Raw genomic sequence first — 16305 nt, forward strand, 5'->3', positions numbered from 1 at the left:
TAGCTGCTAAGGGTGCACCTGCACTCTTTTTCTGATGGTTGAATTGGCTTTCTCCAATGCCTCTGGTGACAGATTGAGGGAACTTTGATCATTTTAGCATCAGGTATTTAGCTCGCAAATGCCAAATCTGTGTTTTTAGCATCCTTCACAGAAGTAGATCTAATTGCTTAAACAGTAATTGAAGCAGGCAGCGGAAGAAAAGAAGCCGTTTTTTGGTATCTGTACATTTTTACAGGTTTTTGTGTGGTGTGATGTAAAGAACAAGTTTATAATGCACATTGTAAGAACAAATGGGCAAGGCAAAATAAATACATTTTTGAGACAGACTTTAATGATGTCCAGCCCGATTTGTCTGTCATTACATTTCCAAGTTTCTTCCTCTCTTTCTTATTACAGCCCTGCTCTCCCAAATAGGGGTTAAGAACATTGTGTGGATTTTCCAGTGTTGCTATTGTAGATTTGGAAAAGTGCCGCAAGGTTAAAACCTATGTTGAGAACCCCGCAGTTAATAATGCTGGAATGTGTCCCTGGCAAAATCAAGGAAAGTCTCTGCAGCTAGAGACAAGTGCCTTGTGCTGCTGAAGAAGAGCCAAGGGAGCTCTCTGTATCTGCCAGTTTGTAGATGGAGCAGCTGTTGGGCATGCAAGAAAAGAATAAGGAAACGCAGTTGATGGAAACAAGAAGATGCAAGGATATCAACTGACAGCCAAAGGCTGGGCTATTTTATTTCTCTGTTTCATACCTCTTTTCTCTTTTCAGTTCAGACGTGTTAATTGTTCGCCTATCCTTGTCCTGAGAATTGATTGTTGCATCCAAGGGAGATTGCTGACATGAAGAAAACACTTACAAGTAATTAAAGTGAGGAAAGCTGATGCCAGGCTTGCTTGTCCTTCTCAAAGGAACTAAGAACTTCACCAGAAAGCAGTTTTGTTTCAAAGCAAACTTCATTCCAGTGGATGCAGTATCCATATTGAACCAATTGAAATACAGCTTACTGTAGCTCTGTAGCAATGGAGCACAACTGTGGAGCTCTGCGGTGGAGATCACCCTTAAGGTAATCATACAGCAGAAGAATTGCACATAAAAAGGCCAACTAGGCAAGGTTAAATAAGTTTATGGCCCTGGCTCACACCAGGATCCCTTGGCTGGCTTTTCACAGGAGGTACCAGTAGGCCATTGCCTTTTCCCATGCAACTGCCTCCAATTCAAGCATCCTCTTACATGTTCCTGCTGCGGTATCTTTAGAGGACACAAAATCCACGTGCATTTGGTGGGGTCACAGGGAGGTGGCCGTGAGCAGATGCAGTGTGTGTCAGGGTAAGGGTCACACCCAGGACGCAGGGTGCACAAGTGCTTTCTGCTGAGCTGAGCCTGCTGTGAAGCTCATAACTCAGCATGCTGGTAGGCTGAGGGCAGCGTTGGTAACTGGGGATTTCCCACTGGGGAGAGAGACATGAATATAAACCAAATGGTTGTAAAAATGTGAATTCAGGACCTATTAAGCACTCTTATCCTCCTGAAAGACATGTGAGCTGGGGTGTTATGTAAATCCTGAAAGGATACAGCTCCCAGCTCATCCCATTGTTGAAAGGGATTAAACTTCTGTGAGCACTGGGTGCTCAGGGATTATGGCTCAGCATCCAGAGGGGGATGCACCAGAGGTGATTTATGGTGTTTAAGGGCTTTATACCTTCACTCAACACCTACAGCTGTTAGGATCTCTTCTAATTGTTTTCTGCAGATAGCAGGATACAAACTCTTAGTTTTTCCAGGTGCTGTTGAAATGCAGAATATCATGGACTCTTTTCCTGGATCCACACACACATGTGCCCTGAAAGCAGTATTTGAGACATGGCACCCGGTATTTTCTATTAAACCAGGCCACCTTTACTCAAAGCAGCTACCACGTGTGTCCTCCTCCACGGCCCAAGACCCACAGCTGTACCAAGTGGATCTGTCACCAATTGTCTCCCAGAAAAGCCTCCCTGTATTTTACAGTCCATGGCACTTTGGATTACTTCTTCATGTAAAAGTTCAGTGTTGCAGTCCAGCCCCTGGGAATTACAGCGTCTGAGCTGGCTCTGCAGTACTGGCGCGATGTGGTTATTAATCCTTCTGATAGGGCTGGAGCAGTCACTGTCTGGTGCAAGGGCTTGTGCATTACTACATAATACATCAAACCTCTGGTGCGGCAGCTACTTCCGAAGAGCAGATAAATTTTCCACTGCCCTGTGTGCCTCTGTGCAGGGCTCTGCCATCCTGTGGACCAGGGGTCTGCTTACCAGCATCAAGGGACTCAACCAAGAGAGGGACAGGTTAAGTCTGATTATGCTGAAAAACGTGACCTGCTTAAGATGCCACTTAAACAACTGTGGGGTTTTGTACAGATCTTGGAGAAAAGTAAAAGAAGCTTAACTGGGAAATAAATGATTTGCAATACAAATTATTCACTATTGCTCACCTTTTTCTGGTGGAGGTGGTGAGACAATGTCCTGCACCAGCATCTGTGGGAAACCCCATCTTTTTATTTCTTTTTCTTTCCTTGAGATGCACTAGTTTCGTTACATCTCAAGGCTGTACAGGTCTAGGCTGTCCACTGCTGGTTTGCCCTCTGCATTAACTAGTTTTGCTATCTGAAGCTGAAGCTCAGAAAACAGAAAAGAGCACAAGATGCTAACAGGGTCGGATCTGCTGTTTCAAAACGTCTCCTATTTTCCATTTTTCTGGGCTGTGCTTCCCACACCTTTCGTTCCAGCAAGTATCTCTTAACAAAAGAGAAGTAAAATCCATTGGTCTGCATTTCAGAAAGTGGTCTTTAAACTTTCAAACACAGCAGACATTTTCACCTGTATTTTCCATGCACAAAAACTGGATGTGGAACAATATCAGAGCAAAATTGGCAGTGTGCGCCTGAAGGTCCCTTTGAAAAAATGGATCCATTCAAAACTGTGTTTCACCCTCAGTCCTAAATAACTGATTTATGTTCCAGGTGAATTTGTACAGCAATTTACACTTCTTCTACTTCTTCAATTATCCATTTTTCCCCTATTGAGATCTTACTCATTTTCATTTGTTTCTGCAAAATCTTTTTTCCTGCTCACAGTACCATTATGCCTTCCCCACCTATTTCTTTGGCATTAAGTGCTTGGTTCTTTATCTTTTCATCATTAATTACCAATGTCTTTTTGACCTCTGCTTTGTAAGCTACCATGCCATATTTCTATTTCCTATCTTTTAGACTCAGCTTAGATTTTTTTTTTTCCCTTTAGCAACCTGCTCTGAATAGCTTTGTTCTTGTTTTTCAGTCAGTTCCTAGAATGGCCACAGAGCTGAACCTCTGCCCTCCTCTCTTGTTTCTCATCTTATCTCTATTATATCAATGGCCTAGTTAAAAATGCATTTTACAGCTCCCTGAGGCCAAGCTGCTCTCCGGTTTTATAATTATCCTGATTATAATCTATATAAGTATCTTGATAACCTTTTGCAGTGACTGAGGGCCAGTTAGAAGTTCTCTTCTGAGGGCCACGCGTAGTTGGCATGAACAGAAGTGGGTACCCCTGTAGGACTCCGGGTTTGGTTTTGGAGATGGGAATAGCATGAACAGAAGCCACCCCATGAATGCTGCATCAGTGAAATGTTAGTTGAAAGGGCTGAGGATTTTAACTGTGAAAAACAGTAAACTTCTTTTGGCAAGCTCATCAGTGAGATGGGTGGCACCTCGGTAGTTCAGAAAGATTCAAACCTGCCCTTTTGTATCTAAATCATTTCCTGGGCTGGTTGCACATGTGTCACTTCACCATGCCTTATAGTGACATTTTCATTTGCTTCTTTCTTCGTAATCATTCCTGAGGTTTTTTATTTTGTAATTGAAAAAAACTCAAAGTTTATAAATTATTTTCCTTTCTTCGCCAAATCTCCCATTAGCGTCATCAGAGTCTCATTTAGCGAGCAAGGTTGGACTCTTACATCGCCTTTAAGTATTCCTTTCTTGGGGGTGATGGCAGGGAAGGAAGGCCAGCAGGTTTTTTTCAGAACTCTGAGAATGGCCAGGCCTTCTATCTGAACTGTATTTTATAAATGTGCAAAGGAGACATGAGAAATGCCGGCATTTGCTGTCATTTTGTTCTTTTAAATAAATAACTGACTATAATGAGTCTCAGCCACAGAATGAACATAATGAACCTCAAAAAAAGATGTTGTCTGAGAGCAATATTTACCACTGAGGAAGGGATTGTTACAGAAACAAAAACTGTTTAGACGTTAGTGGGTGAGATAAGAATCTATTAAAGGAATTAAAAGCGAAGATGATTCATCACACATTTCTGCTTATTTGTAAGAGATACATGAAAGGCAGGGATTTCAAAACATTTGTATTAGAAAAACATCAATAACAAAGCCCCTGATTTAATTTTTCAGTCTCTCGGGCTTCAAAAGAAGATGTGACTTTTCCACATTTGCTGTGAAAAACACACAGCGCTGGAAGCAAGCAAAGGCTCTGCTTGCTTTGCTGCATTTTATTTTTAGGTAGGTCACCTATGCATGATATTTACACTGTTTTTTCCTATGTGAAAATCTAGGAACTGTTTCTGTTGCATTGCAAGTCAGGTTTCTGATATATTTCAAAGGGGGAAAGTGTTTCTCTTGGTGCTGCTGCCGAGGCTGCTGCAGCACGCTGAGGAGAGCCTGTGTGACGTCCTGCTCACCCCTTGCTCCCACGTACCCTCCCTTACCCCAGTCACCCCACTGCTCTTCCTGCTAAGAAAATCCCTCTGTAACGCAGATCAAGGTAGTCAATCAATGAGACTGTTGCAATGGGTCAAGGTAAAGATTTAGGTATGATAGGGTCGGACTCTATGAGGCTATATGGATGCTGGAACGAGATCTCATACCACAACTGTAGCAGAAAATTTGTCTTAAAGTGTTTTTCAAAGCAGAATACAGACAATATAGATTAATATAATAATAATAATAATACAGGATTTTTGTAGGTATGTTTGCTATATGGGGATATATGGGAATAATAGAGAACAAACACATCAACAAAAGTAACAGAGAAAGAAGTGAAACCAAAGGAGAATGTGTACATAAACAAGCAAGATGTTAGCCAGCACTGGGACTCTCTTAGAAGAAAACAGGAGTTACAGTTTAGCAAATCTCAATTCCTTTTGTTGTATGGCTCGAGTTTTGCTGAACAGTATTCTTTTAGACGTCTCCTGTGAGTCCAGCATCTATTAAACAGCCTTTGAAAATGAACTGGCTTGTACCAGCTCCTGCTCATTTGGAATGGGGGGTGGTCAGTAAAATCCTGATGTGGTGGAAAGCAGCAATAATTTCCCCAGTGCGGGAGTGGCATGTCAAGGACCAAACACACTCTTAAGGCTAAGCAGCAGCCGGGAAAGACTGAGGAGAGGAGAGGGAGGAGAATGATTTGACTGTTCCTGCGTGAGCAGTGCCCTGGGGAGCCAGAGCCGCCTGCTTGAGCGTCGCTGGGAAGAGCTACAACGCTGCTGCAGTGCTGTGGCTCTGCTCCTGTCCTCATCCTCTGACTCAGCAGAGCCCAGTGCTGTAGATGTAGAGACATCTACATCAGGTACAGCCCTACAGCTCCCTGGCTTTGAGGAACTGTGCAGGGGTCAGGCCCATAGGGTCAGGGTCATATGCCTGTCAAGATTCTCCAGACTGTGTCCATGGGCTCATTCCCAAACATGAGAAAGGCATTGGTGGGTATAGGGGGTGAAAGGGGCAAGGAGGCACTGAGATCTCACATGATCCTTTGACAGGCACTCTCAGATCTAGGAAGGTGAGTGGAAAGTTAAGGGAGCTCCACCTGCGTGTGGAGGCATCCTCCCCATTCCCTGAAACACCACCCATCTCCTGCATGGCAGGTGCTGAAACCCAAACTGGCTTCTGGGAGCTTTGCTTTTTAGGAAAAAAGTGATTCCTTCCTTAAGTGAAACTTTATGAAAAAAGAAAAAAATAGAAGAAAATATAATTGTGGAATTAAAACCCCCTTTTTATCAGGATTGTTTGTTTTAATGGCAATTTTTCTTTCCCTCATACCATTTAAAAATGCTGAAGTGCATTTTTGCTCCCACTTAAAGGTGTGATGAGCCTTGTAAATATAAACCAGGCAACAGGCCATTTCAACCCAAGAGCTGACAGTTTTCCATCCTTTATGCTAAGAAATACCATGCAGCCATAGGAATCTCTGCCTTGTTTGCTATACAATTCCCAATGCTTATTTTAAGTCCTAACTCTGCCATTCTTCATTGCTATTTTCATTTCTGATACAGTTCTGCTCATGTATCTTCCAACTGAACATACTGTGCTTCTGTTTAACTGTCTATTTATAGTCATAAGAGAAATAAACATATAAAATAAATGCATCTTGATGCATAGCTGTGCAGGAGTACAGATGTTTTATTAATGAAAATGAATCCAGCTTTTTGTAAGTCATGGCAGCAATATAACATATCATTGTTTGCTTCTCCGCTAGATAGTCCCTGCTGTTTTTACATAGAAATTCCTGTAATACTTAATGGACATCTGGAAGAATTCAGCCAATTAATCGAATTCACGCAGGAGCTAGGCTAATGGCTGTCTGAAAGGCAGATTACATTAAATCAAACTTGCAATATGAATGAAAGTACTTAATCATACATGCAACATTCATTAGACGCGGCACAGCAAGTGTTTTGATTACTTTAATGAAAGATCAGGTAAAGTGCATCAACTGAACAGATTGAAGAGACAGCATGCTTACAAATGTTTGATTATGTTGACTATCAACAGAAACAGTGCCAGTAATTTATAGCAAAACATATTTGGAGGAGGAGGATGGAGCCGGTGAACTTGGGAGGGGAAGTGAAATTTGGGCCTTGCCTCTAAGCACTTTAATTAATCGTCAGGATAGAGAGACTTTAATCAAATGTCATGAAAGAAGCAAACAGATGTATTCAGAGAATCCTGTATGGCAATGGCTAGGGATCACTTACTTAGAGCCTGATGCTGGTTTTGAGTCCCCTGTGTTTTGTCTGACTTTGGAGTAAACAGAGCTAACAGTCTAACCGGAAAGAGTGTTCCAAAACAATGAGATTTGGGCTTGATTTTCTTGGTCTGCAAAAGGTACTGACTTCAGCTTGGGGCTGCTCTGCCCTGTGGGCTCTGCTGGAGACCCCCTCTGGCCACCACTGCCCTGGCCCTCTGCTGCAGGCACTGGTTCCAGGCAGAAGAGCGCAGATAAAGAGGAGATTCCAGTGCAGATCATCCTGAGGCCCTGCTGCATTTTCCCTTTTCTGGCCCCACCAGCCAGCAGAGTGCTTGTCACTGCCCCCCGGGGTTGACCCACCGAAGATGGGCAGTCTCCAGCCTGAGGCACCTGCCGAGAGCCAGCGCTGCATTTTTGCCTTCCGAAGCTTTGTTCATGATGGGCATTTGCAGGTCTCATTTGAGGAGGAGCAGGGTGGCTGACCTGAGACGCCAAGGGAGCACTTGCAGAAAAGAGCAGCAGATTTCTGGCTCAGTACTGCCTTTCTTTTGCCTTTATCCTTCACAGTCCCTGCATGGAGACGAATTGCTATCCCCTTTTGGGAGCAGTCACCCTCCTTGTTGCTTTTGTGAGATGCAGGCACCCAGCTCAGATACATTTTATTTCCTTGTAATGCAGTTTTCCTTCTTGTTTCTTTAGGGCGCTACACTGCCCAGTTGTTCCTAGCCAGCTTTCTGTGTTGGTTTGCTCTCCTCCCATTCCCTGCCACTGTTTTTCCTTATCACAGTCTCCCATGCTCCATCTGCCCCTTTTCAACTGTTGTTGGCAATGAGGGCTCCTACACTGCCATCTGCTTTGCAGTGGCCAGGATGTACCTGCACCTTATTCCTCAGTAATTCCTGTATTTCCTTTGCATAGGCAAGCAAAGCTACAGTCACATCCTTCTGAAAAGGGCTATCTGCAGCTTGGGCAGGCGAGGGAACCTGAAGAAAACAGAAGTAGACAGGGTACCATGGAGCGGGAATATGAGAGAACTCTAGGGCAACAACTGTGGGGAATTGCCTGTTGCCCCTCCAAGCCAGAGGAATTTTGTGGAGGAAGCTGGCCTTGTCACAGGGGCATGAAAACATTCAGGTGGGGAAAGAAAAACAAGGGAAGAAAAAGGTAAATATTTTTCTGAGGGCTCATCTCCCTGCACCAGCACGGGAGCAGAACAAAGTGTGGCCAAAACAAAGTACCTGTGGCTGTGATTCACCTGTTCCTGTTCTCTGCTCTCCAAAAGCCTCCCAGATTGAGCCTTTTTTGGGAAATATAGAAAACCTCAGGCTTGCTGGAGGCAGGCACAGAGCTTCCCAGACCAGCACGCGGCACTGCCATCACTCAGGAGCTACATTTCTCCCATCCTACTGCTGTCTTGTCTTGTCGGTTGTTGATCTCTGTGGATGCAGAACTGTCCACCTATCTGCAAGCACATCTGCAAGCAGCGCAGCTGGGACTCAGCCTCGCTGAAAGCCACTACTGCGATTCATATAATTAATAACCATGACCTTTCTGTACCAGGAGTATCTTGTTCAGTGAATTACAATATATAATGATGCTTGTAGGAAACAGACTGCTGAGTATCTCATGGCCAAGGAAGCCAAAGCTTCCTATTTATGACATGGTGAGATCAATAAATAACTCCATTACAGGAAAATTTGTCATGGCAAATGGCTTCAGCCTGTGGGGTACAAGCTGAAAAGCAGCTGGAATCCATAATGAAATAACAAAAGTTAATGGTCCCATTGAGGCTCTTGGGTGACTTGTATGAGTTTGGGAATGTCCGGATGCTCCCTGGAGAGGACCAGGTGCCCCCACAATGGGCTAATGCAGACAGAGATGGGGAAGAACCCATATGTGGGAGCACTCTCCGGCATTATGTTGGTGCTCACTCATAGAGCAAGGACGGAAGCCACAGCATCACTGGCCTCAAAATACCAGGTTAGTGAAGGCTGTGTGGTGACATCAACAGCACCCCTTCATTTATGAAAAAATAAGGTTGAATGCTCTCATAGTGTCTTAATACCCTTCAAATCCCTCTAGCCTGAGTACTTTCACAGAACAGTGTTTCCTACCTTCTCTTACAAACAGCTTTTTGTTAATATTTGAGCAACGAAGAAAGCACAGCAGCTGTTAGCATCATTTTTCCCTTGAGGCAGATTGTCCTCAGGTAAAACAAAACACAATTAAGGTACCAGCAAGGTCAGCTATATTAGACGATTCATATCCTCATAATGCAGATATTGCCTTCAATGTCTGTCACCAGCATTGAATCCCCAACCACAGCAAGATAATTGGCAGCCTCCTTCTAGGGGGCAGATGAAATGGGTTGTGCTGCCACCAAAACCAGCCTGGATTTTGTTTGTTTAAATGCTGGAGCCTGGGGGTGGTATCGCTCATCTAGCTATATTGTTGGAGAGTCATGTATCAAGGACAGGCTTCTGAGGCAGCTTCTGTCTCCCTCCCATTTACTGCTCTTTTAATTAGAAACCAGATGTTGGGGAAAGATTTAAAAGTCAACTTTATTTGAAATTCTGAAATATAAAAAAACTGACCACAACAATTTTTTGTGTGGTGGGGAGGGGAAACATGAAGGAGAGAAATGTTCTTTAATCCTTTGCTTATAGCTCTTTTCTACTTTATTTTTAACTCCCATTTTTTAAAGCTGTGGTTGCTTTTTTCTCTTATTAAGTGGCCAAAGGCATTCCTCTTCTTCTTTCTGCCCCCTCAAGCCCCCAGAAGAGTTTTTAGGATTTTCTCTGAGAACCAGACCTCACCCGAGACCTTCTCCCTCCCAGCCGGGATTGCTGTCATGCATTCCTCTGCTGTTTATGCTCCAAGACTGCTCAGAAACATCAAATGCAGCTGCCCAGTTGCTTGACTATGTTTTATTTGGGGAATGCATTGCACCTCCTCTCCAGCACCCGTGCAGGCTCCCAAGTGTCTGGAAAGGAGCCAGTGCTGACCTCAAGGCCCTGCTGGAGGCATGGCTGGAGCAGTGGGATTCCTTCCTTGCAGCTGGAGATGCTGGTCCCTAGGTGGTGTGTGGGCACCGGGATGCAGAAGGACCTGGGTGTTGAGCTGCTGGTGCCATATTCTGGAACACTGCGGCCAATTAGATGGAGAATCCTCCAGAATCATAGAACTGTTTAGGTTGGAAAAGACCTTTAAGATCATTGAGTCTAACCATTAACGAAGCACTGCCAAGTCCACCACTAAGCCATGTCCCTAAAAGAAGGCACCAGAAGCTCTCTGATCCAACAGGGGAAAGTATCTAGAGGAAACTGAAGTCTATCGTGGTCACTTTGGAAGGTCCTCAAGAGGTTGACCTGGCCATCATTGAACCTGACTGCTGAATCTCAGCAAGGATTAAATGGGTGTCATAGGTTTATTTTAGCAGCAAAGTTATGTACAAAGGTAAAAGTCCTTTCATACAAAATGGAAAGCTTCTGCTAAAAGGGAGGCAAAGCAATGCTGTACCACTCTTGTTTCTGTTCTAACACAACAGCAGTCAGCCCCAACTAGAGAAGGCAAAGGATGTAAGAGGAGGAACTGGTTCCTCTTGTTCTCACCTGCCAGCTCCCCCCAGCTACTACATTTTTCGCTCAAAGTTTGATTACCTATTTACTGTGTTATTAACCCTTTGGTTAATCTAAGGTCACCTAAGGGTGACTCTCATACGGAAGCACCCAGTACATTTGATCAAGCTCAACCTGGTTTTATCAGACTGTAGAGAACGTAGTGTAAGGTCAGGAGAAGTCATATTGTTCAGTTCCTTGCTGAAGAAAGCCTCAACCTTAAATAAGGTTCCCCTTTTGTATGATGTTAAGGCAGGTGAAGTGCTCCACTCACAGCTACATGATGGGACTAATAGAATGTAATATCAGTGGAAAAAAACCCCAGCAGATTTCCACAGGATTTGTGTATGTGAGCACACAAATTTTTCAATGTCCTCATCAATTATCTGAATTTTCTGATTACAAATACCTGCAAGGAGTAAAAGCTGAGAGCAAGAAGACAAACCCATGTAACAGTTTGGAAAGCTGTGAGAGCCAGGTGTAGTGCCAGCCACAGGGTTAAACTCACTTATGGATGTGGGGAGGGAGGAGAAATAATCTGTAATCATGCAATAATGACCCTCTGAGGGGCTGGGAGCCAGCACTGGAGCAGGGGCAGCCAGGGGAAAATGGTGTGTTTATTGAGACAAGCAAGTCACAAGATGGCTGCAACAGCTCGAATCCCAAAGCAATTTTGTTGGTGTTTTCGTTGAAGATGCATGGATGCAGGCATGTGCTGCAGCAAGACCAGTGATGGGGTGAGGGGTTCTGCAGTTTTGGGTCCCACCTCAGAACTTGGTAATAAACTGGAGGCAGATGGAGGAGGCTGCAAGAAGTCTGCACTGTGAGGGCACTGAGGAGCATGGGGGGGGGTGGTGGTTCAGGCTCTCGCCAAGTTATAGGGAAGAGCTGAGGTGTGCAGCAGCAGGGACAGCAGAGCAGTGATTCCACCCCTGCAACTCTGGGAGGGGAGACCCTAAGCTACCCCCCAGTCTCCCTGTGACCTCTGGGCCATATCTGACCATGACCCTTGAGGCCTGAAGAAACTCCCTGGCACAACTCCAGCCTAAAGCTTCTACCACAGAAAATGTCTGGGTCCCAGTAAATGCACCCAGGGCACCTGCTTTTCAACTGGCACTTCGCCTCCTGCTACTCTGTGTAGGAAAAGGAATCACCAGGCTCCTCACCCCCTGGGACAGAAGCTGAGCTGGACGTTCCTAACACAGACTGTTCTTGCAACATGACAAAAGGAAGCAAAACGTTAATGGGAACATTGCTTACAAGGGGAAACTGGAAGAACTATTTACATGTCGCTTGGAGGAACAGTATAAAGCAGTGGATCTGTAACCAGAGACCCAATTATTCAGTGAGAAATGTAGCCGGGAAGTCCCAGTTACAAAGGTCAACCCAAATACTAGACAAAAATCATGCAGTCAGTCAGTCAGTGGAGCAACCTAACTGCGCTGCAGCATGGCTCATTGGTCCCAATTACAGCGGTTTGCACTAACAAAGGGTGATCTCTAGGCTGTAAAGTCTATAATCTAATCTAAAATTCAGTGCGACCATGAAAATGGAGGGAAATGGGAGAGGAGAGTAATGTAAAACATGATTAAGTCTTTGCTAAGCAAATACAATCAGCGCACTTACACGGACAAGTGGTTGAGCGTTGTGAGCAGGTGGGGCAAGTTCTGGTCTCGCAGGGAGGCTTCAAATCTTTCTTTCCACTTGTGGAAAGCCCCTCGATGTAGAGATGCTGGTTCTCCCTCTCTCCTGCCGCTTTCCAATTTCTCGGGTCAGGGGATGCTCCCAGCACGGCGAGTCCGACCGTCCCCCCGTGCCAAGGGCTGGAGAGACTCTGGCGTGCTCCTTGCCAGCCACACGCCATCTTGTGTGTACCAGGAGCAGCAGGTCACCGTCCCGCCTCCGAAACCGGGCTCGGGTAAACGAGCGATCGGACAGGAGATGCGGGTAAGGGGGCCCGGGGAGGCTGTGGACAACCCGCTCCAAGTGCACTTCGCTCCCCGCTGAAACCCAGACTTTCTAAAAGGCGATTCGTGGTTTAGCAAACATAACTGCCTCCTTGCTCCAGGGAGGCACAAGCTGCCACTGGCCTCAGGGCATCCACAAACGGGTCAGAAGCGGCATCGGGGCGGGTGTGGGCTGAGGGCTGGCCACTTCGGCAGTTCGTTGCACCACTTTGTTGCTCAGTCTTGCCCCACCCGTGCTCGGAGGCTGCCCATGAGGGAAGCTGCCTGGGGACCACAACCCTTACCCGGGTCGGCGATTTAGCATTGCAAGCGGCAGTGCCAAGTCTGCTGTTGCATCGGGAGCTCGCCTTGACGCTACATCTTTCTGGCTACTCGTGGGAAAACTCTGTCTGTGGCGGGCTCCCAGCTCCCGCTCCCCTCACGACACACACACACAGAGCGGGCCAGCCCCGGAGGTGGATGGAGGCTCTTGGCACATACACGCGCGACAGATGCTCCTGCCGGAACCGTGCCTGGCCCCTCGCAGTCTCTCCCGTCTCGGACCCACGCTCCCGGCCCCGCACCTCCCTCAGTCCCGCAGAACGCCTCTTCCCTCGGCTCCGCGCTGCGGGTTGTGCTCCCTGGGACACTCCGCCCGGCCCCGCAACCCGAGCGCGCCCGCCCCGGCAGCGGGAAGCCCCGGCGCTGCCCGGTAGCCGCCGCCGCCGCCTCCCCCCGCTGCCAGCGCCGTCCCCAACTCCTCATTGGCCGACGCCGCCGGAGGGAGGATGACGCCCGGTCGGGAGCGGGCGCCGAGGGTATAAATGCGGTGCGGGCAGCCGGCGTCCCGCTCCCGCCGCCCCGCCCCGCCATGCCGCGCGGGTTCCTCGTCAAGCGCAGCCGGCGCCCCGGCGGTTCCTACCGGGCTCGCCCGCGGGAGCGGGACCCAGACCGGGACCCTCCACCCGTCCCGCCGCCGCCCCTGCTGCCCACCGCCGGGGGCAGCCCCGCCGCCAGGCCTGGGGCGGAGGAGCAGGAGGAGGGCGAGGAGGAGGAGGGCGCTACCGCCGCCGCGTACCCCGCGACGTGGCCCCCCGGCGGTGGCGGCGGCCCTGGTCTGGCCCAGCCGGAGGGACCAGCCGCCTGGGGCACGGCGGGGCCCTGCAGCGCCGCAGGGCCGCGGGCAGCTCTCTTCGAGCGGTGCCTCAGCTCCCCCGCCTCCGCCGAGTCCTTCCCCCTCGCCGCCTCCTTCCCGCCCGCCGAGAAGCTGCTGCTGCAGCCCCGCACGCCTCTGCCCGTCCCGCCACCGCCGCCGGTGCCCGCGCTGAAGCGGCCGTCTCGGGCCAAGGCGCCGGCCAAGAAGGCCAAGGCCACGCGAAAGCTGAGCTTCGCCGACGAGGTGACCACCTCGCCCGTGCTGGGGCTGCGCATCAAGGAGGAGGGTCCCGAGGGCAGGCCGGGGCCGCCGACGGGGCGCACGCCGCTGGGCGAGTTCATCTGCCAGCTGTGCAAGGAGCAGTACGCGGACCCGCTGGCGCTGGCCCAGCACCGCTGCTCCCGCATCGTGCGCGTCGAGTACCGCTGCCCCGAGTGCCACAAGATCTTCAGCTGTCCCGCCAACCTGGCCTCGCACCGCCGCTGGCACAAGCCGCGGCCCGGCCCCAGCTCCGACTGCCCAGCCGCCGCCGCCGCCCCTCCGGGCAAGGAGAACAGCCCCGAGCGACGGCCCCGCGGCCCCGCCGCGCCCTCGCCACAGCCGCCGCCGCCGCCCCGTCAGCACCGCGGCGGCGCGGACAGCGCCAGCGGCGCCCAGGTTTCCCCCGGCCCCGCTCCCGGCCCCGTCGGGGAGGCGTTCGCCTGCCCCTGCTGCCAGAAGCGGTTCCGGCGGCAGGCCTACCTCCGCAAGCACCTGGGCACCCACGGGCCGGCGCGGCCCGCCGCCTACGGCCAGCCGGAGCGCGGCCAGGTCGCCTTTGCTTGCCACCTCTGCGGCGCCCGCTTCCCCTCGGCGGACATCAGGGACAAGCACCGGCTGTGGCACGCCGTCCGGGAGGAGCTGCTGCTGCCGCCGCCGCCGGCAGGGCCCCCCGAGGGCGGCGCGGTGGGCGGTGAGCGGCAGGGCTTCCCCTGCAAGCACTGCCCCGCCACCTTCTTCAGCGCGCCCGGGCTGGCGCGACACGCGAGCAAGTGCCACCCGCCGGAGAGCAGGCAGGTCCTGCTGCTCCAGGTGCCCGTCCGGCCGGGCTGCTAGGAATGCGTCTGCTCCGGGAGCCCGGGCGGGCCGAGCGAGTCCCGTCCACGCTGTAATTCCTATGGAAAGCCACGGCTACGACGGCCGAGGGGCCATCCAAGGGCTTCTCTCTGCCCTCCCCTGTTGGCGGGTACCGGAGTTCGGCCCCGCGGCAGGAGGCTGAGCCGACAGGCGGCACTGTCGGGGCGGGCGGCAGCGCCCGTGCCGCCGCAGGGGGGTCTGGCGGTGTGGGCACGAACCAGGGCTGACGGCAGCACGCAGGGACCTTGGCCCTGAGACGCCGGCCATGCAGGGAGCCAGGCGTCAACTCACTGCGAGTACATCTTCTGTAGCTACCCCTCAGATAGAAGTTCTGCTGTACATATGGTATTTAAAGAGAGGAATTATTTTTCGTGAGAAAAGGAGCCTAATCTAGTGACCTTGTTTTAATAGCCTTAGCCCCTGAGCTTCAACATTTAAGTTATTGTGAGGTGTTTTGTTTGCTGTACTCTGTACTAAGATAGTTGAGAAGGTAAACGTTCATATTAAGTCAATGTCAAGTCATACAATAGCTAGCAAAACGTATGGAAAATGAATTGTGCTGTCTGCTTAATTAAAGTACGAGGCGTCAATTTCTATGGCTAAGTGCGCATCTCCTGCTTGCTCTGTGTTCCTGTGCTCTAGCTAGCGACCGTGTGGTAGGCAAATGCACGTCTCCGGCAGCTGCCCATTTCAAAACCCACTGTCAGTGGCTTGTCAGTACAACACTGACAATGGCACAAGGCACAGTTGGGTCTCACCAGGCCCTGCAGCGTGGCAGGCAGGGGGGCCCTGTCTGCAGCTGGCCTTTTTGGGCAACCTCCGACCCCTCTTCCCTGTGAGCTGAAGTGCGGGTGGTGGGCTGTTGTCCTTCTCCCTAACAAGGCCTACCTTTAGCAAAGCAACCCGAGGCACGTATTCCCTGGCTTTGATGGTGCTCTGGCCACATGCTTTGAAATACTGTCAAATTTACTAGCTCTGACATTTCAGCTGGCATTTATTTATTTATTTATTTATTTATTATTTATTTTTCCATGCAGGACTGCCTGTTTCTAGATGTGATAGCAAGTGAGGCCAAAAGTAAGGGCAAGCAAAATTCAACAAAGGATTTAAAACAAAGCTCACCTTTTTCTTGAATTCAGTAGGGCAAAGTGGGTCAGCTGGTGATTTCTGAAGAATCAAACCGATCCCAGCCATAGTCTTTGTTCTAACTCTCTCCCTGAAATGAGCACGCAAAATACTTCAATCTCTTGATTAGCATCCTCTAAAGCAGCTATTGCTGTAGTTTTATATTTTGTTACACACGACAAAAGAATCGTGTATATTTCAACCCAGATGCTGAAGCAAGTGCTAAGTGCTTCATTTGAAACGTGTTTCATGGACTTTCTTGGTTTAGTTCCAGGACCTGGACAAATGAATACAATATACCCTAGAATACAATATAACCTAAAGCAGTCAAGTTTGCCTTCTGATGGAGGAGGCTGA

At 49.3% G+C, this 16305-nt stretch overlaps 1 protein-coding gene across 1 annotated transcript; it reads left to right on the top strand.

The window, feature by feature from the left end:
* Positions 1-13402: 13402 nt before the first annotated feature.
* INSM2 (INSM transcriptional repressor 2) lies at positions 13403-15003 on the top strand. The gene has a single exon (XM_061367301.1). The coding sequence runs from the start codon at positions 13423-13425 to the stop codon at positions 14800-14802; it is 1380 nt and encodes a 459-aa protein (XP_061223285.1). The 5' UTR covers positions 13403-13422; the 3' UTR covers positions 14803-15003.
* The last annotated feature ends 1302 nt before the right edge of the window (positions 15004-16305 follow it).

The sequence above is a fragment of the Neopsephotus bourkii genome, unplaced genomic scaffold, assembly GCF_033783945.1.
Source record: "Neopsephotus bourkii isolate Nb327-2 ecotype Australia unplaced genomic scaffold, CSIRO-AGI_Nbou_v1 NB_1376, whole genome shotgun sequence".
NCBI classification, from domain to species: Eukaryota; Metazoa; Chordata; class Aves; order Psittaciformes; family Psittacidae; genus Neopsephotus; species Neopsephotus bourkii.

Coding starts and splice junctions, on each gene's coding strand:
- INSM2 (XM_061367301.1), top strand. CDS start 13,423: ATGCCGCGCGGGTTCCTCGTCAAGCGCAGCCGGCGCCCCGGCGGTTCC.